General features: G+C 43.8%; 1 protein-coding gene across 3 annotated transcripts in view; it reads left to right on the top strand.

The window, feature by feature from the left end:
* Positions 1-17,530: 17,530 nt before the first annotated feature.
* Znf180 (zinc finger protein 180) overlaps positions 17,531-19,883 on the top strand; it is a 31,018-nt gene continuing 28,665 nt past the window's right edge. The window contains exon 1 of one of the 3 annotated variants that reach the window (XM_057753349.1): positions 17,531-17,654. Coding sequence is in view for 1 of the 3 variants with exons in the window: in XM_057753345.1 (XP_057609328.1) it covers positions 17,912-17,974 (63 nt within the window). In the remaining 2 variants the exon portion in view is untranslated. Of the gene's footprint in view, positions 17,655-17,786; positions 17,844-17,867; positions 17,975-19,883 lie in introns of those variants that run through there. The other 2 variants (XM_057753356.1, XM_057753345.1) reach the window with 2 other exon arrangements.

Genomic DNA, 19,883 nt, shown 5'->3' on the forward strand with positions numbered 1-19,883 from the left:
ACTCCAGTTCCAGAGGATCCAACTTCTGGCCTCAGAAAGGCCCCACATGCATGTGTGTACACACGTAAATAAAACAATTTTTAAAAAACCAACGGCAACGGATAATTGTTTTCTTTAGAGTATATCTTAGTTAGACTTCTATTGCTGCAACAACAGAATAGCACGGGGAGGAAAGAGCTTATTTCAGCTTACAATGTGGAGTCCATCATCCAGGGAAGTCAGGACAGGAACTCAAGGTATGAACCTGGGGGCAGGAGCTGATGCAGAGGCCATTGTTGGCGTATTCGGTCGGTACGATAAATAACCAGACCAACTCAAGAACAACAGTTATAATCTAATAATTGAAAAAGGGGGAACTCACGCTACCAGAGTGGGAGGTCCGAAATCCAGAAGGGTCCGGTGAGCACCATGGAGAGAGAGAGAGAGAGCACGAGAGTGCATGCCTGCATCTCCCGGTTTTTCTACCTGGGATCCAGGCGGCCACACCCTAACCAGATGTGATTGGTTGAGCTTCCCCATCATTTCCCCCTTTTGTCTAAACAAGATCAATCCAAACCCAATACAACTATATACAATAGCAACAGATACTAAATATAAAATTACAAGCAATAAACAATATTAAGCAAGGGAATGCATAACAGAAGTTTTACTAAGCATTCTATTTCAAGGAATCTAAATATTGTATTGAAATTAAGTTTAACTAAATCATGAGGAGGGTAACTACAATTATCTAATCTTCAACTCCATCAAAGATCTGAGAAGGGAAGTAACATTACTCGAGTAAACAGGAAGTACAATTGAGAAACTTCCAAAATGTGCAACAAATGACAGAGACAACTGACTACCTTGGCAATAACCCAAAGTCTCATTTGCAATGTTGAGGAAACCAACTTAGGCTAAGTGATGTAGGTGTTGCTTGCTATGTGTTGCTTTCATTGGTTAATTAATAAAGAAACTGCCTTGGCCCTGATAGGACAGAAAATTAGGTAGGCGGAGTAGACAGAACAGAATGCTGGGAGAAAGAAGCCGAGTCAGGCAGTCGCCATGATTCTCCCACCCGACACAGACGCAGGTTAAGATCTTCCCTGGTAAGCCACTTCGTGGGCTACACAGATTATTAGAAATGGGTTAGATCAATATGTAAGAGCTAGCCAATAAGAGGCTGGAACTAATGGGCCAGGCAGTGTTTAAAAGAATACAGTTTCCGTGTAATTATTTCGGGTATAAAGCTAGCCGTGCAGGAGCCCCGTGGCGGCACACAGCCCACCACTCATACTACAGAGTGGCACCCATCGTGGTAACAAACTCCACGTGAAACCTGAGAGAGCTTAATTTTAAACAGAGAAAAAACAGAGTTTAACGCAGATTTTTGCTGTTTGTTGGTGGCGTGCCGTAGAGAGATTTCCTGATTCAGCAACAGCAGCAGAAAAAAAAAAAGCTGTATCATTTTAAAGCGCGGCTTCCTGGGGCTGTGCCACCAGTGCAAACTCTGGCTTTAAAGCATTTCAATGGCTCTTATGGGACTGGATGTTTGTGTTTCGGCTTGTGATCAGAAGGAGAGTGCTCTGAGACCATGCCGATGGCTCAGCGCTCCCCGCCTGCACCTGGGCAGATGGCAGAATCAGGCTTAGGCAGGCAGAAGAGCATGGCGGATTCCTGCCGCCATACAGAGAAGTGTTTTCAGACTATGCAGTGCTCTGCATGTCAGATTTGGCTGTAACTTGGATGAAAAGAGTTTCTGTGCCGCACGCTCAGTCTCAGAGTTAAACTGCTGAGTGCTGCTCCAATGTGGACTTGCTGTGTGCCTGTAACTGTGCGCAGCTCAGGGGCACCAAATGGATCTGAGGCAGAAGAGGCTGCTCCTTGCTGAACTGTGCTGACTTCAGGCAGGAATGATCGTAATTACCATAATAACAGTTCAGTTAAGGTTTAGACTGGCAGTAAACAGGCAGTACCATATTACCCCTACATGGTGCAACTTAAGTTTTTAAGAAGTGCTTAACATTTTAAGAAATGCTCCTGGATAGTAAAAAAATTACAGATTCACAATAGGACAGATTCAGATCACTAAATGGATCACAATGTTGGATGAATGTACGTAGGCTTGGGAGAGAGAAGAAAAGAAATATAGAAAATAAAGTTAATGCCTTATAAAAAAGGGTAAAGTCTTTAAAGAGACAGAGTACAGATTGTTATAGATTAATAAAGAAAAATAAACCACGTAAAAATGGAAAATTCACAGAGAGTCTGGATTCTTTGTATTATTGTGTTTTCTTTAAAACTTTTGACTGTGAAAGAGCTAAGTACAGAGAGACATTTCATTATATGGGCTGCCAAGTGGAACCAGAACGGATATCATGAGGGTATGACTTCAGAATTTGGGTCTAAGGATATGATGCTTTGGAGAGGGTCTTCTTTTGTTTCCACAGACCTTGTGGATTGCTTCTATCCCAATATGGTATGATAGACCACGCCCTCCTGAAAGGTTGCTGTGAACACCCTCAAAAAATTGCTTCGCTCAACTGCCGACTGAGATGAAACTAGCACCCAGGTTACACCATGAAAGACCTGATTAACGACGCCCCCATTCAGCAGGAAGCAGTTTGGAGAGAAAAAACTGTGCCCATGTTCCCAAATATGGTTTATAAATATTCTTTTACATTTAAAGGGGGATATGATATAGATATAAATAATTTGCATTGGTATGGATTTTGAGGTCAATTTTGTTATATGCATTTCTGATATTGATTAAGGTATTTTGATTGTGTAGTTCATTTAAAATATAATGTATAATAGGAAATATAGGTTGTTGATGGATAATCATAAATAATAGTCAAGCTTGTAGTCATGTTAGTTAGATTTTCTAGATATATAGAGATATATTTTAGATAGGCATTCTTCATATCTTTCAAAGACTACAGAATATGACATTTAATGTTTTAATAACTTAGGGCTTTTCATGACAATGACACACATCTGCTCCTGGAAGCACCAATCTACTTCGAGAGGAAGATGGGCATTGAAGAGGCTCCTTATGGAGTTTGATAGCCATTTGGGCAAGAAACTGCTCTTGCCTGGACTGTTGGATAAACTGGACACAGAGAACCCGCAGAGAGAGGACTGCTGAACTTGCCTAATGGTGAGATGGTCTTTCGGGGTTCCTGATTCATGAAAGAGTCTGTGAGACATTCTGCAGGACATAGCAGAAAGTGACTGAACTGTCTTTGAAATTTCCTGCTTCATGGAAATGTCTGCTGGATACTATGGGCCTGTAGGCTGAAGATGGATGCCCCAACAGTACAAAAGAACTTTGGGTGACTGTCCAGGCAGCGAGATGTCTCTGTTATTTCTAGAGTTTTAGAAGTTGCTTATTTCTTGTTTGCTTAAGTAATATTATATCCTTCTGGAGTCTTTGATGGAGTTGAAGAATGTATAGATAGTTATAGTTTTCCTTAGTTATGATAAAAGATAAGGTAGATATAAGTATTGTAACTGTAATTCTTGCTTGATAACTGTTTTGTTATATGTAATTTTACTATGTTAAAATGAAAGCCTTCTTTTTTGTTTAAACAGAAAAAGGAGAAATGATGTAGGTGCTGCTTTCTATGTGTTGCTTTCATTGGTTAATTAACAACAAATACAGGAGAATTCCAAGGGCTGGTAGATTCTTCTATATGTCGAGTATCTAATTGCCCTTGTACCAGCTGTTCTAAAGTCTGCAGCTTTTCTTCAGCTAAAGGCCATTGCTTGACTCATATTGGCTTCTCAGTCAACAATTTTAAAGGCAGGGCTGTCGGTACATCTGAAGGCTCATCAATATTTGGAAAAGGAGGAACTCACGCTACAACAGTGGGAGGTCTGAAATCCAGAAGGGTCTGGTGAGGACTGGAGAGAGAGAGAGAGAGAGAGAGAGAGAGAGAGAGAGAGAGAGAGAGAGAGAACCTGCATCTCCCAGTTTTTCTACGTGGGCTCCAGGTGGCCACACCCTAACCAGATGTGATTAGTTGAGCTTCTCCATCAGGCCATGAGGTACGCTGCTCACTAACTTGCTTCTCATGGCTGGTTTCTTATGGCTTGTTCATCCTGTTTTCTTATAATACCCGGGTTTGGTGGTGGTACACGCCTTTAACCCCAGCACTCAGGAGGCAAAGGCAGTCAGATCTCTGAGTTCAAAGCCAGTCCAGTCTACAGAGCGAGTTCCTGGGCAGCCAGGGCTACACAAAGAAACCCTGTCTTGAAAAACCAACCAACCAATCAATCAAACAAACAAACAAATCACCCAGGTCAACCAATCCCATCACAATCATGAATCAAGAAAATGTAGCAGAGGCTTGCCCACAGGCCAATCTGATGGGGGCATTTTCCTAATTGAGGTTTCCTCTTCCCAGATGATTCTAGCTTGTGTCCAGTTGACATCAAACTAGTCATCACATTTTAGTATTGGGGACCAAACCATCACCTCATGCATTTTGATGACTACCCTACTAACCACGCTACTTTCTCATTATGCCAGAAACTCACACACAATCACATGCACCCCATCCTCTGTGCCACATCCTGTTCATTGGATGAAAATCCCAGGTCCCAGAAATGGTGCGTAGTTTTCACTCTCAAATCCCTTCCATGGTGACATGCTTCCTCTGCTCACTCTGTGCCACCTAAACCTCCCCAAATAGCTCCACCAACTGGGGGACAACTGCTCAAATACTCCAGTCTATGGGGGAGCATTTCTCATTCAAACCAACATACTCAGGTTCACCCAGTTTCCATTATGTAGTCCAGGCTGGCCATACACTCAAGACCCTGCCTCAATTTCCCAAGTGCTGGGATTACAGGCGTGCATTATTATAGCCAACTAATTATTCCTGGGCATATATGGCATGATGACATGACTGTTAAATTGGGAGTGTAACCCCAGCCCCTGGCATCCATCCCAGCCCCTTGGCCTGGGAGTTGCATTGACCTGGACTCCAAATCCCAGCATTCCAGGTACTGAACCCTTCTAGGGGGAGGTTCAGGACCACTCCCACAGGGTATTGAAGCGGGCATCCAGAGGAGGGTTCGGGTTTGTACATGCTCCCTGCTTTCCTGTCTCCTCGCTTTCCTGTCTCCCCGCCATGCACTTGGCCACCCGAGAGCACCACATTTAATAAAGCAATGAGCATTTTAATTTGGTTTGATCTGACCTAATTGGATTTTTTGTGCTGGTGGAGCAGCTCATTTTAGGATTTTTTCCTAACAATGACAATAAATTTTTGTTGTTGGTTTTTGTGCTGGGGACAGAGAATCAAAATAGACACAAACCCTTTTCTTTATAAAGCTGACATTCAGCTGGGCAGTGGTGGCACATGTTTTTAATCCCAGCACTCAAGAGGCAGAGGCATACAGATATATCTCTGTGAGTTCAAGGCCAGCCTGGTCTATAAAGTGAGTTCCAGAACAGGCTCCAAAGCTACAGGGAGCAACCCTGTCTCAAAAAAAAAAAAAAACAAAATAAATAAATAAAATAAAGTTGGCAAATGGTGAAGACAGACAGACAAAAGACCAGAGAAGTACCCAAAATGTACAGTGTATTAATGAAAAGCTGTTGAGAAAAAAAATAGGGGGGAGGGTGGGCAAAAGGTCACGTGGGACGTGAGAGAGGAAAAGGACCGGGGAGGAGACCAGTTGAAAGTGGTATTTGGGACGGCATGGGTTGAGATGAGAAGGATGGAGAACCTACTAAAACACACTTCATTTGAAAATGCTGTAATGCTGATCTCACTCTGTAGACCAGACTGGCCTGGAACTTAGAGATCTGCCTGCCTCTGCCTCCTGAGTGCTGGGATTGAAGGCATGCACCACCATGACCCATAATGAGACCTAGTACCTTGTATGCTAATTTAATAAATATTAATAAAAATTAAAGAGGCAAGGACAAGAGCAACAGGGAACATTTATTTGTGTATTTATAAGGGTGATCAGGCCATATTCCACGAGAGATGGCATTCCTCTAAAGACTAAACAAAGAAAGGAAGAACTGGCAGAGAAATAGCTTTCCAGGCAGCATCAGCTTGTGAAAGGGCCCTGCGGTGGGAGTCTGCTTAAGGGATTGGAGATGAGGGTGGGGGGAATGGGCCAAAACACGAGGGTTCGAGGAAGTGCAGGGATAGAGAACAAATGAATAATGACTTACAGGAACAGGAATAACTTAAAAAGGGCTGGAGAGATGACTCAGTGGTCAAGAGCACTGGCTTCTTTGCCAGAGGACATGGGTTCAATTCCCAGCACCGACACAGTAGCTCACACCTGTAACCCCAGTTTCAGGGAATCTGGCACCCTCATGCAGACATACATGTAGGCAAACACCAATGCACATAAAATAAATAAATCTTTAAGAAAAAAAGAAGAACTCAAACAACATAGACTAGGCAGGGTTTCCTAGAAGAAAACCAGTCTTAAAAAGCTAAAATAAACAAAGGATTTTTATTTTACTATTGTGTAAACTTATGACATTACTGCTCCATGATATAATTAAGGGGAAGATTTGGGGGGGGAGGTGTTGAAACAGGGTTTCTCTGCAGCTTTAGAGCCTGTCCTGGAACTAGCTCTTGTAGACCAGGCTGGCCTCGAACTCACAGAGATCCACCTGCCTCTGCCTCCCGAGTGCTGGGATTAAAGGCATGCACCACCTCTGCCTTTCTGGAGATGTTTATTATAGATGTGTGAGAGAGAACAGCCTGCGTAACCTGGAAGAGCACAGAGCAGAAAGAGGAAGCGGTGAACTGAACATGGCCAGTGGATTGGACCTGGCATGAGAGAAGCAGGAGCAGAGGAGAGAGAGAGAGAAGTGAGTGGGAGAAGAGTGAGAGATGAAGACAGAGTGCAGGCAAAAGAGAGAGCATAGCTGAGCTAGCAGGGTTATAAGGAGAATGGGGAGTTTAGGTTAGGGAGGAGGTGAGAAGAGCCAGGATGCCAGCATGAACTCTGAAATGTGTAAGAGGTACTTGGGTACTCGTGACACTGAGGGAACCTGGAGGCCAACACATGCTTTGCTATGCTAGCAGGTATCACAGATAGCCGTTGTCCCTCCTGCCAGTTGTAGCAGACTCTCTGTTGGCTGCAAACCAGTTACCAGATCATGACATGAAGACTTATTATTAGTTCTGAATGCTCAGCCTTATGTTATGCTTGGCCTACTGGCTTTTATAACTTAACCTGTTTCTCTTCGTCTATGTTTTACGTCAGGGCCTTTTACTTTACTTTCATTCCATATGCCCTACTCTATGTCTGACTGGCTGGTGGTTGCCTGGTTGGCCGGCCCCTGGTGCCTCCCTTCCCCACCCCATTCTCCTCTCCTTTTCTTTCTCTCAAGCCTAGATTCCTCCTCCTACTTATTCTCTTTGCCCATATGTCCTGCCTATCCCTCTCCTGCCTAGCTATTGGCCATTCACCTTTATATGAGACCAATCAAGTGCCTTGGGCAGGCACAGTGAATCAACAACACATGTTCACATATTTAAACAAATGCAGGATAAACAAGTGTAACACATCTTTGCCTAGTTAAACAAACAATTCCACAACAGCTAGTGATAAGAGAGTGGTTCCTTTTGGTAGAGAGAAACCTGCTTCACAAATTCCTGAAGAATGCTGGCATTTGTCTAACCACAGAATTAGGGGAAAATGGAGTTTCCTTAGACATGACTAATGAAAAAAATGAGAAACAAATTGTCCCCATGTTGGGTGTCAATTTGTTGTAGGAGCCCGCTTGTTGGTTCCTGGCTTCTCAGCCCCAAAATAATCACACAGAATCTGTATTAATTAAATCACTGCTTGGCCCATTAGCTCTAGCTTCTTATTGGCTAACTCTTGCATCTTAATTTAACCCATTTCTATTAGTGTATCACCACATGTCTGTGGCTTACTGGGTAAAGTTCTGGCATCCGTCTTTGGCAGAGCTACATGGCTTCTCCTTACTCCACCTTCTTTCTCCCAGCATTCAGTTTAGCTTTCCCCACCTATCTCTGTTCTACCCTATCAGGCCAAGGCAGTTTCTTTATTAACCAATGGTATTTACAGCATACAGAGGGCAATCCCACATCATATGACCAATCCTAGTAGGGCTGAGGAGAACACTTTTTTAAAATTGTAATTATGATGAAGAGAGCTGTGGGGCAATGGTCTTGTACTTTGTAAAGATTTGTCACTTGTAGTTTAATAAAATACTGATTGGCCAGTAGCCAGGCAGGAAGTATAGGCAGGGTGACCAGGCAGGAAGTATAGGCGGAATGATGAGAGCAGGAGAATTCTGGGAAGAGGAAATGTCGGTCTGCAGTCGACACAGAGGAAGCTAGACACAGAATAAGCAAGATGAGAATGCCTCACTGATAAAAGGTACCAAGCCACGTGGCTAACATAGACAAGAATAATGGGCTAATTTAAGATGTAAGAATTAGTTAATAAGAAGCCTGAGCTAATAGGCCAACAAGTTTATAACTAATGTAAGCCTCTGTGTGTTTCTTTGGGGCTGAACAGCTGTGGGATTGGGCAGGACAGAAACCTCTGTCAACAGGAGAGTACAGTTAGAAGCATCTAGAAGATTGAACCAGACCATGAGAAGAGAGAAAAGGGAGGAGAGTGAGGGCAAATAGGGGTGGGGTAAGTGGACCAAGAGAGATAGATCTAGGAGTGGAGCCAACCAGAAGCTAAGAGACCAAGAGTGCCAAAGAGATTGCATGTCTAAAATGGCTGAGTTATATAAGGATCAGAAGCTGGAGGAAAGGAAGCAGAAGCCCAGCCTGGGGAGGGAGAGGTGCTAGGAGGAGCCACAGCTACCGAGTGAGGCTTGTCCTGGGTTTCTTTGAGACCTAACATTCCAGCCTCTTCATTGATGATAAGGCGTGATGTAATCTCTTCAGTAACTACTTCCTGCTGAAACTGGGGCATCATTGGGGGCAGGAAGGCTAGAATGATGGTCAAAGTATAGGAAGAAAGAGAGAAGAACAGGCTGGTGGGTGTTTGTTTTGCTCACTGCCCTGGTTCTGTTGGATCACCTGAGGATAGTGAAGTGCAGGATGCTTTGGAGCAGTTTGGGATGCAGAGGCTCAGTCTTGTTGGGAAATTCTGTCAGAAATATCCAAAAGCTGGTGTGTTTGAATTAGTCTGCAGTTGACTGGTGGTGTGGGAAGTTTTTTTTTTTTTTTTTTTTTTGGTTTTTCGAGACAGGGTTTCTCTGTGGTTTTGGAGCCTGTCCTGGAACTAGCTCTTGTAGACCAGGCTGGTCTCGAACTCACAGAGATCCACCTGCCTCTGCCTCCCGAGTGCTGGGATTAAAGGCGTGCGCCACCACCGCCCGGCTATGTGTTGCTTTTATTGGTTAATAAATAAAGAAGTTGCTTTCAGCCAATGGCCTAACAGAATATAGCCAGGATGGAAAAGATATATATATATATATATATATATATATGGCAGAGTCAGAGAAGCCATGTAGCCACTGCCAGGAACAGAAGCCTCCACTGGAGTCCACCTGTTGCAAGGAGGCTGCTTGTTCATCCCAGCCACGCGGCTAGCTTAGCCCTGAAATAATCACACAGAAATTGTATTAATTAAATCACTGCTTGGTCCACTAGCTCTAGCTTTCTATTGGCTAACTCTTACATCTTGATTTAACCCGTTTCTATTAATCTGTATATTGCCATGTGGCAGTGGCTTATTGGGAAAGATTCGGCATGTCTGTCTATGGCGGCTCCATGGCATTCCTCTCTGACTCTGCTTTCTTCCTCCTAGAATTCAGTTCTGTCTTCTCTGCCTAACTAATTTCTGCCCTATCAGGCCAAGGCAGTTTCTTTATTCATTAACCAATACAAGCAACACACAGAGGGCACTCCCACATCTCCTGCTGAAACTTTATTGGTAGGCCACGATCTCATGGTGATGCACAGATTAATGGAGATAGGTTTGTATGGGATATAAGAGTAAGCTAAAAATATGTTTAAGCATATTTTAAACAGTATTGCAATCAATACAGATTTCTGTGTGGTTATTTCAGGAAGCCCAGCAGCTGGGAACGAACTAGCAGCCTTCTCCCTACAAACTGGAAATATGCTGGGACAGATATAGAAAAGAGACAGAAGGTCAAGGCAAGGATTTTAGGAGAAAATTTGTAAATTTGAAATTTCCAGGCTCGTGGTCGTGGTAGTTGAGTGGGGTAGTCCAAAGACCAGGGAAAGAGAAAGAAATCCCATCCTCAGGAATAGGTAGGGAAATTTAGGTTGTTGATTGATGGGAGTATTTATCTAGAGTCTGTTTGACCTGTGAGAGATAGAGTCAAATTGATTCCCTGAAACTTACATCAATTATTTAAGTTTGTAATAAGATAAACGTTTTAGACATGTTAGCAATCCTACTGTTTGCAATTTATACTATAGTTATATATAATTACACTATAGTAAAAGCAGCAGACTTTAAGTCATAGTAAAATCTTGAGGACCCCCAAAGATTCTGGATTGAAATCATTAACACTTTCCATAGGGTGGGATCTATAAATTGGACAAAGATATGTTTAGCACAACGAGAAGCTCTTTTAAGTCTCTATTTTAGAAGACAACCAAAGAAAACTTAAAATGTTGAGCTTATAATATAATATAATGATTATAATAGTAGTCAGCACTGTCCAGGTCTATATAAATAGCTTATCAGCTGCAGCCTTGGGGAAGGAGCTGTTGTTTGCTGTTGTTAGCCTGACAAAGCTACGGTCAGTCAAGCTGTCAACACCATCAGAGAGCTGAGAAGGATAAATTATAGTTGGAAATATAATACAAATGGCCAGTGTATCAATTTAAATGACAGAGATTTAATACTACCTAAATAGTTACCCTACGATAGCATCAGCCTTTGGCTGACAGACCCCAAAGGTTGGAGAGATTTTCCTTTGGAGGAGGAACATGGGAAAACTGATTAGGTGTGTAGGTAGAGGCAGAGTAGGGCAGTCAACCCAACAGTGTCCACAGGGTGGGCAGGGCCCTCACAGTGAGCAAGACATGGAGCAGCTCTCTGCCAACTGGTCAGCATCCCCACAGTCCAGATGGAGTCTGGGTACTCCGTCTCCTTTGGAGATCTTAGGGCTGCCACGAGGAGCTGACATTCTATCATGGGAAGTTTTCCCACTGAACAATTTAGATGCCATATTCAGCAGATCTCTGAAGAGGCTGAGGACCATTATCTCTTAAATATATCTGATTTGAACAGATTCTTGTTTGTTTTTAGTTATTTGGTTTAGGCTTAACTTTGAAAACTCATGTAGAAGGATAAAGAAAGCTTGTCACTAAATGAATTACTTTTGTGCTTGGCATGGTTGTGAACATAGTTCTGAACACATTAAAGAATTTGGTCATTTATTAAGTGACTGAGCATGAACTTGCATGTCTTAATTATCCTTAACAGTTATAAAAAGTCAGCAGCTTTTATAAGATTAGGATTTTACAGTTTATCCCTGTGAACTTGGAGCCTCAAACTTTTGAGTTGAAGATTTAATTGGAGATCCTTTATGCATCAAAATAAAACTTTAAACCATAAATGCAGTAAAGTTTAAACCATAAATACAGTCCATAGGAAGACTGTATCTTTCCTAACTTTTTATTGTATATGATTATTAAATATCACAATTATTTGTATGACTCAGTTTATCCAAAAAGCTAAAACTTAACCAAGTTAGCAAAGACAAAGAGGCTACACACATATATCTTTAAGTTAGTTACTGTTAACCTGAGTAGATATTAGGAATTTATAAACCTTATATACCTTATTTATCAGATGTATGTTGTTTATTTTCTAAAATTTTCTAGAAGCCTGGTTTTGAGGAGTTATCAAGGACATAAATGGTTAGACATACATATCTAAGCCAATTTCTGTTAACCTGAGCATATTTTTATAAATTTATAAATTTATAAACTTTATTTATTAAGTATATATTATTATCAAATGTATGTTGTTTCTTATTTAAAATTTCCTAAAAGCCTGTTGTTGAATATTAGCAAGGACATAAGCAGCTAGATATAAATCTCTAAATCAGTTTTTGTTCTTTGAGCAGATATTCATAACCTTTGGGATTTATCATACAAAAGTTCATACTAATCCAAAATATTTTGGAGACCTGTTGTTTCTTTGTGAGTCTGAAAAGAAGATACAAGAGTTCACCAGGACTAAGAAATGTAATAGTGCTGCTTTAGTTGTTTTATGTCATGTGGTCACCTAATCAAGATGACATCATATGACATATATCCTTTCTTAAGTTTAGTAATTTGGCTGCCAGTCACAAGTTTGCTTCCATCATAATGAGGTAATCAGCCAAGATGGAGGCAAGTCACATGATCGTTATTTAAAAACATCTATTTTCTTAGTAGACCTATTTTTGTTGTGAGCCATGCCTTTCATAACAGAGCCAGCTCTCTAGCCCTAGATCTAATTTTAAAACAAGAATTGAATCCAATGCCAGGCAGTGGTGGTGCACGCCTTTAATCCCAGCACTTGGGAGGCAGAGGCAGGTGGATCTTTGTGAGTTCGAGGCAAGCCTGGTCTACAAGAGCTAGTTCCAGGACAGGCACCAAAGCTACAGAGAAACCCTGTCTCAAAACACCAAAAAAAAAAAAAAAAAAAAAAAAAAAAAAAAAAAAAAAAAGAGTTGAATCCAAGTTCCAAATACAGTATGTATTAAATAAGAGTTGAATCACAACTCAAAAAAAAATCACTATATACAAATGATAAACAGGATGAGAAAGAAATCAGAGAAATAGTGCCCTTTACAATAGCCACAAATAACAAAATATCTTGGAGTAACTCTAACAAAAAAAAAGAAATACCTGTATGACAAGAGCTTTAAGTCCTTAAAGAAAGAAATTGAAGAAGATATTAAAAAATTGAAAGATCTCCCATGCTCTTGGATGATAGTTAAGATCAACATAGTAAAAATGGCAATCTTACCTAAATCAATCTACAGATTCAATGCAATCCCCATCAAAATTCCAACATGATTCTTCACAGACCTCGAAAGAACAATACTCAACTTAATATGGAAAAATGAAAATCCAGGATAGTCAAAAACAATCATGTACAAAAAAGGAACCTAACCATCCCTGACTTCAAGCTCTATTATAAAGCTATAGTAATAAAAAACAGCTTGGTAGTGGCATAAAAACAGACATGTGGATCAATGCAATTGTATTGAAGGCTCTTATATTAATCCACACACCTTTAAACACCTGAATTTTGACAAAGAAGCTAAAGTATTAAATGGAAAGAGAAAGCATCTTCAACAAATGGTGCTGGCATAACTGGATGTCAACACATAGAAATGGATTCATATATGCCTGCATGCACAAATTCAAATCCAAATGGATCAAAGACCTCAACATAAATCCAGTTACACTGAACCTGACAGAAGAGAAAGTGGGAAGTAGCCTTTAATGCATGGACACAGGAAACTACTATCCTAAATATAACACCAGTAGCACAGACACTGAGAACAACAATTAATAAATGGGACCTCCTGAAATGGAGAAGCTTCTATAAGGCAAATGACCAGGTCATTAAGACAAAACAGCAGCCTAGAGAATGGGAAAAGATCTTCACCAACCCCACATCTAACAGAGGGCTGATCTCCAAAATATACAAAGAACTCAAGAAACTAGACATCAAAATGCTAAATAATCCAATTAAAAAAATGGGGTACAGTTCTAAACAGAGAAGTCTCAACAGAAGAAACTCAAATGGCCAGAAGACATTTAAGGAACTGCTCAACATTCTTAACCATCAGGGAAATGAGAATCAAAATGACTCTGAGATACCATCTTACTCTTGTCAGAATGGTTAAGATCAAAAACACTGACGACAGCTTATCCTGGAGAAGATATGGGGTAAGGGAACACTCCTCCACTGCTGGTGAGAGCCCAAAGTTGAACAGCCACTCTAGAAATCAGTATGGCGCATTCTTGGAAAATCGGAAATCAGTCCACCTCAAGACCCAGCAATACCTCTCCTGGACATGTACCCAAAGGATGCTCAATCATACCACAAGGACATTTGCTCAGTTATCTTCATGGCAATATTATTTGTAATAGCCAGAACCTGGAAACAACCTAGATACTCCTCAACCAAAGAATGGATAAAGAAAATATGGTACATTTACACACTGGAGTACTTTACTACTCAGGTGTAAAAAACAACAACATCCTGAAATTTGCAGGCAAACGTATGGAACTAGAAAAAACCATCCTGAGTGAGGTAACCCAGACCCAGAAAGACAAACACAGTATGTGCTCACTTGTAGGTGGATATTAGACGGGAAAGAAAGGATAAATATCCACAGCCCCAGAGAAGCTAGGTAAAAAGGAGGACCCTAAGAAGGACACACATTGAGAGGGAACTAGTTAAGATCTCCTGGGTAAACTGGGAAGGGGAGTAGAGGGAAGCAGATGGGGAAATGGGAACATGAGGGCTCCAGATGACCAAGGGGGTGGAGGAGCAATGAAAGAGGTGTCTTGATAGAGGGAGTTATTATGGGGTTAGGGAGAAACCAGATGCTAGGGAAATTCCCAGGAATCCACAAAGATGACCCAAGCTAAGACTCCTAGCAATAGTAGAGAGGGTGCCTGAACTGGCTTTCCTGTGTAATCAGTTTGGTGACTGCCCTAATTGTCAGTATAGAATCTACATCCACTAACTGATGGAAGCAGGTGCAGTGATGTGATCCACAGCCAAGCACTGGTCTGAGCTCCTGGAGCTTAGTTGAATGTAGCATGACAGTTGAAGAGAGTGAGGAGGGATCAGATGAGCAAGGGGACTCAAGATCATGATGGGGAAAACCACAGGGACTGCTGACCTGAGCTAGAGGGAGCTCAAGGTCTCTAGACTCACAGCTGGGGATCCTGCATAGGATGGAACTAAACCCTCTGAATGTGGGTGACAGTTATATGGTTTGATTTGTGGAAGGGGCCCCTGGCAGTGGGACCAGGATTTATCCTGGGTTCATGAACTGGCTTTTTGGAGCCCATTCTCTATGGTGGGATACCTTGCTTAGCCTTGATACTGGGGGAGGAGTTTGGTCCTGCTTCAATTTGGTATACGAGACTTTATTGACTCCCCAAGGGACCTTATCCTTCTGAGGAGTGGTGGGGGGTGAGAGAAGGGGAGGGAGGAGGAACTGGGGCTAGTATGTAATATTAAAACATTTTTAAATAAAAAATTCAAAATGAAAAAAGAGTTAAATCACATAAATTATATGTTGTGGCAAATTTAGATTACTCATGTATAGATTTTAACTATAAGTCTTTTGTTAGAAGTGTTAAGCTAAATTTTGTTACAGATTTTACAGGTTTTTTTTTTAAAAAAAAAACATACCCAATGAACTTTTAAGTCATGAGATAGTTTATAACACAGTTTTAAGTGTTTATTTATTTATTGGTTTTTGAGACAGGGTTTCTCTGTGTAGCTGTGGCTATACTAGAACTCACTCTGTAGACCAGGTTGGCCTTGAACTCAGAGATTTGCCTGCCTCTGCCTCCCAAGTGCTAACTAGCTCTACTGAAGGGAGTTCCTATAAGGTTCAAGAGGGAGCTGAAAGACAGAGAGAAGCCCAAGAGGTCATAGAGAAGCTGCGGGTCTTTTAGCAGGGAGCTGAGAGGGAACAGAGTCGCCCGAGGGAGATCGAGAAAGAGAGAGAACAGGCAGCTCCTTGGGAGAGGCAAGAGGAAGCTCTAGAAAGAAACTGGGAACAAAAGGCTGAGGGAAATAAGTGTTCAATCCCAGGCGTCCCCAAGCAGAAAGAGACTTGTCAGAGAGAATCTCCGAAATCACGGAGGAGGTTGTCCCTTTCCACTTGATGGGGGTCCAGTAGGGTGATAGGAACTTCCTGTTGAATCGGTGTGGCTTTGGTAGTAATAGAAGACGAAGCAGGCAGCTCCGGGGTGATACTGACCCAGCAGAGGAGGGGAGGAGAGAGCAGCTGAAGGCGGAGAGGCTTTGGGGAAAAGAGAGGGTTCCAAGAGAGGGAGCCAAGTGTCTTTAGTAGAGGAAATGTGCCGCATGGGGCCCCAGAGGCCTTAGTAGGCTCCAGAAGCTAGAGAGACAGTTATGGAGTAGACAAGGAAAGGCGAATGGTTGGAACAGGTGGAGGGAAGCAGCAGCTGAAGAATCAGACTCTAGAATCTGGAATCAAATTTTATGAGTGGCAGAAGCCAGCACAAACAAATGCCTCTCCTACCTTAGGAGAGGCAAATCTGCAGCTTGGTTTGGAGGGGCAGGGAACTCATTTATGCCAATGCCCAGTTTCGGTGCCAGATGAATGGAAACAAACAAACAAACAAACAAACAAACAACAACAACAAAAACAAGGCATGACAGCCCTTAGGTATGTTTGAACTACAGGGAGAGAACAGCTTGAGGCATCTGGGAGGGTTCAGATTGAACCCAGACCTGAGTGGAGAGAGGGGAGTGGGAGAGCAAGAGATAAAGAGAAGAGGGAACAAATAGAGGAGCCAAGAACCAAGAGACCAAAAGAGTGCTTGGGAACCAAGGGAGTTTATATAAGAAAGAGAAGGGGGGGGCTGACAAGTGAAGGCCAGCCCCTGGTAGGCAGAGGTTTAGGATGGGGATTGGGGTGAGAAGGGCTGGAAGAGCCACAGGTACAGAGTTACACTGGGGGAACTGACCAGCAACCACTTGGATATGTTAACAGGCACCTCGGTCATTGTCCCAGGTTTCTTTGAGAACTAACACTGACAAAATTACAGATTTAAAAAATTACAGATTTAAAAAAGATCCTATTTATAAAATGGGTGTGGTGGCGCATGCAGTCAATCTCAGCATCTGAGAACCAGAAGGACGTGGTTCTCTGTGAGTTCCCGGCCAGTCAGAGTTATATAGAGAGGAAACAAAATACATTTATGTATCTGTCTGTCTGTGTGTGCGCGTGGTGGTCAGAAGACAATTTATGGAACAATTCTTTCCCTGCACCCAGTGGGTTCGGGAATCCAACTCGTGTCATCACTCTTGGCGGCCGGTGCCTTTAGCCGGTGAGCCATCCCGCCGGCTCAGTCATGACTTTTTGAACTGTGAAATGGGAACGCCGCCAGTCTCCCAGCTTTGCCAACTTTGCCAGCGCCCAAGAGAATTTCTAGTCTGGCTTAGAGAATACGTCCCCAATTGGCCACGCCCCACGCGTTCCTGCCCCGCCCTGGACTGGCTGGTGGGCCTCTCAAACGCTGGGACGAACTGCGCAGCCGTTCAAGGTCCCGCCTCTCGGTGCTAAATCCTCCCAGTAGCTGAGACTTGTGGGAATTGTAGTTCTACTGAGCTGATGCCACCCTCTTCCGGGTTTAGCCGGCAGTGCAGCCATTTGTGTGTGTGTGTGTGTGTGAATGTGTTTATGTGTTTGTATGTGTGTGGTGTGTGGGCGCCGGCTGTGGCCCGGCTTCCTGGCTGGGCTCAGTCTGCACGGAGCGACCAGTTTGATGCTGACTCGAGGTGGAGGCCAAACTTGCACCACTTGAGTCATGTCGGATGTGCTTCAGGATCGGGGCAGGACGCTGTGAGTCCAAATTTGCTCTGACGCTGAGTCGTGCGCTGCTCAGGCCGGGCCGGGCCCACAGCCCGGCCCACACTGCGGGATAGTCGACACCCAGGTTGGTAGGAGCTAAGAGGACGCTGATAGTGCTCGGTGTGCGCATGCGCAAGGCCTGGGCGGGAAGCTGGACGCGGCTATGTCAGAGAATGGGGCTTCCGGCGTCTGAGTTCGGACTTCTATGGGTGGCGGAGGTCTGTGGAGACCGAGCTGCCGTGACTGTGCAGTGCGCGCATGCGCGGATGGTGGGGTGAGTGGTGGGACTTGTTTGGGACCGAATATGTCCAGAAGCATGGAAGACAGTGCACAGACATAGTTATGGGGGAGTTACTTAGACGAGGTGTTCTCGCCCCGGAAAGACAACATGGCGGGGCCTCTGAGGTAAGGAGAATTCAGGTCTACGTGGCACGGTAGGGGTTACCTTACTGGTTTTGGAGGAAGGAGGGAGCTTCGAAGCTACCTAGTTGAGTTGTCCCTGCTTGTAGCCAGGCTGCCTGCCTCTTGATTCTTGCCTGTCTCGGGGAGCGAGCGGAGTGTCTCGTGTTTCCTGGAGGGAGTGTGTGACCTTGATGTGGAGAGGATGGGCCTATTTAGTCTACTGAGTCTATTATAAGCTGTGACTCCTATCGCTCCTAATAACTGAGTCTGGTGGCCATCGGTCTGAATGCAGGATCAGCTTTGACAGTAGGGAGAGACGCTGGTGCAGAGGTGGGTGTGACCTGAGCAATTTCCCATCCGCCTTCTAAAGTACGGAGAAGCCCCCTCCTGCCGTGCCTATTTAGTGGAGTGCCCAGATTCTTTTTCCTAGAGACCAGGGCGGCGCCACTGTTCCTGTACTCTTGAGCTAGTGTTCGTGTCGGAAGCACCAACCAACATTCTGGGAACGTGGTTCTAGGTCCCCTGGCAGAGACTGGTCTTGCAAATCTGGGGGTGTCCTGCTTGTGGAGATAATATGTAGCTTTTGTTCCCAGATCAGGCATGATGACAACCAACCAAAGAAACGGGTGACACCCCGGTTTAGCCTGGTGAGCCAGGGGGTTTGTTGTTGTTCCTTACAGAGGTATGGGTGAGGGGTTGCTTACAGGAGGATGGATGACTCAGCTACTGAAAAGCCCATGGGGGATGACTCAGGAGCACTGCATCTCTGCCTCTTCCCCAGCCATTGCTATGGCCTCTAGAACCTTGAGGAATGGTGCGTGTGTGTGTGAAACTCAGAGTTTCCGCTTTTTAAAGTTTAATTTACTTCCTGAGTCTTAGCTTCCCACCTCCGTCCAGGAGGGAGCATTTCGATTTGGAGAAAGTGGGTACAGGAGAGCAGGCTGGAGTTCCCCGTTTTTGCCCTAAGACAGGCAATGTTGCTTGAGCAAATCAGTCCTTTAAACAGCCAAGTACTGGACTGAGAGGGTCCCAGGGCCTAGCAGAGGGTTCCAGGTAGAATGCACCCTTGTCAGGTGCCAGAGTTAGAGGATATTGACCTGAATCCTGGCTCCCTTGTAGAATAATGCAGGCTTCTAAAGTGCTCAGGTTGGGTAGAGACTCCCGCTTGGAGGAGGGATCTGCATCCCTAAGGACTTCTCACATCAGCTGCCTTCTGATAGACGGCTGTCTGGGGGAAGGTGGGTACAGCGCAGAGTTAGTATTGCTGGGACCTTTGCTTTGGACTCTATTCTGCCTTCAAGCAACAGAATGCTTAGGTTTGTAGGAGGGTAGGGTAGAGGATGGGGAAGGACCAGGTCCCGTGGGAGCAACTGCAGCACAGGCTTGAGAACCCCAGGGAGCCAAGCACTGGGGTGCGAGGAGTGGCTCTAGAGCTGTGTGCTCAGATTTCGGTAATACTGTATTTTAACTGCAGTTCTCCAGGCATGCAGAACTGGTGCCTGCAGGAGCGTTGTGGCAGCTGTGACTCGAGACATAAGGGGATTCAGGTTCCTATAAGAACCCGACCGGGGTGGAACTCGGGTGGTTAGGGGCTTGCCTAGCATGAACAAAGCCCTAGCAGTTCATAAACCAGATCTGGTGGCACATATCTATAAACTCAGCACTCGGGAGGATGGTGAGTTTGAGGCTAGTGTAGACTACATGAGGCCCTGCTTCAAAAAACCAAGGAATCAAAACCGAAACAAAGCAAAAAAAGAACCTGAGAGTGACAAAGAGCCTGAATACAAATCCTGGGTGGGAATCTGCTGGGGTAAAAGGTGTGTGCCACTGTTCCCTGCTAGACATGGATTTTATAGACACAGTACTGGGGTCTTTGTAGAGTTCGCTGTGATCGCAACCAGTTGATGCCCTA

This window comes from Chionomys nivalis, chromosome 2 (assembly GCF_950005125.1).
Source record: "Chionomys nivalis chromosome 2, mChiNiv1.1, whole genome shotgun sequence".
NCBI lineage: Eukaryota > Metazoa > Chordata > Mammalia > Rodentia > Cricetidae > Chionomys > Chionomys nivalis.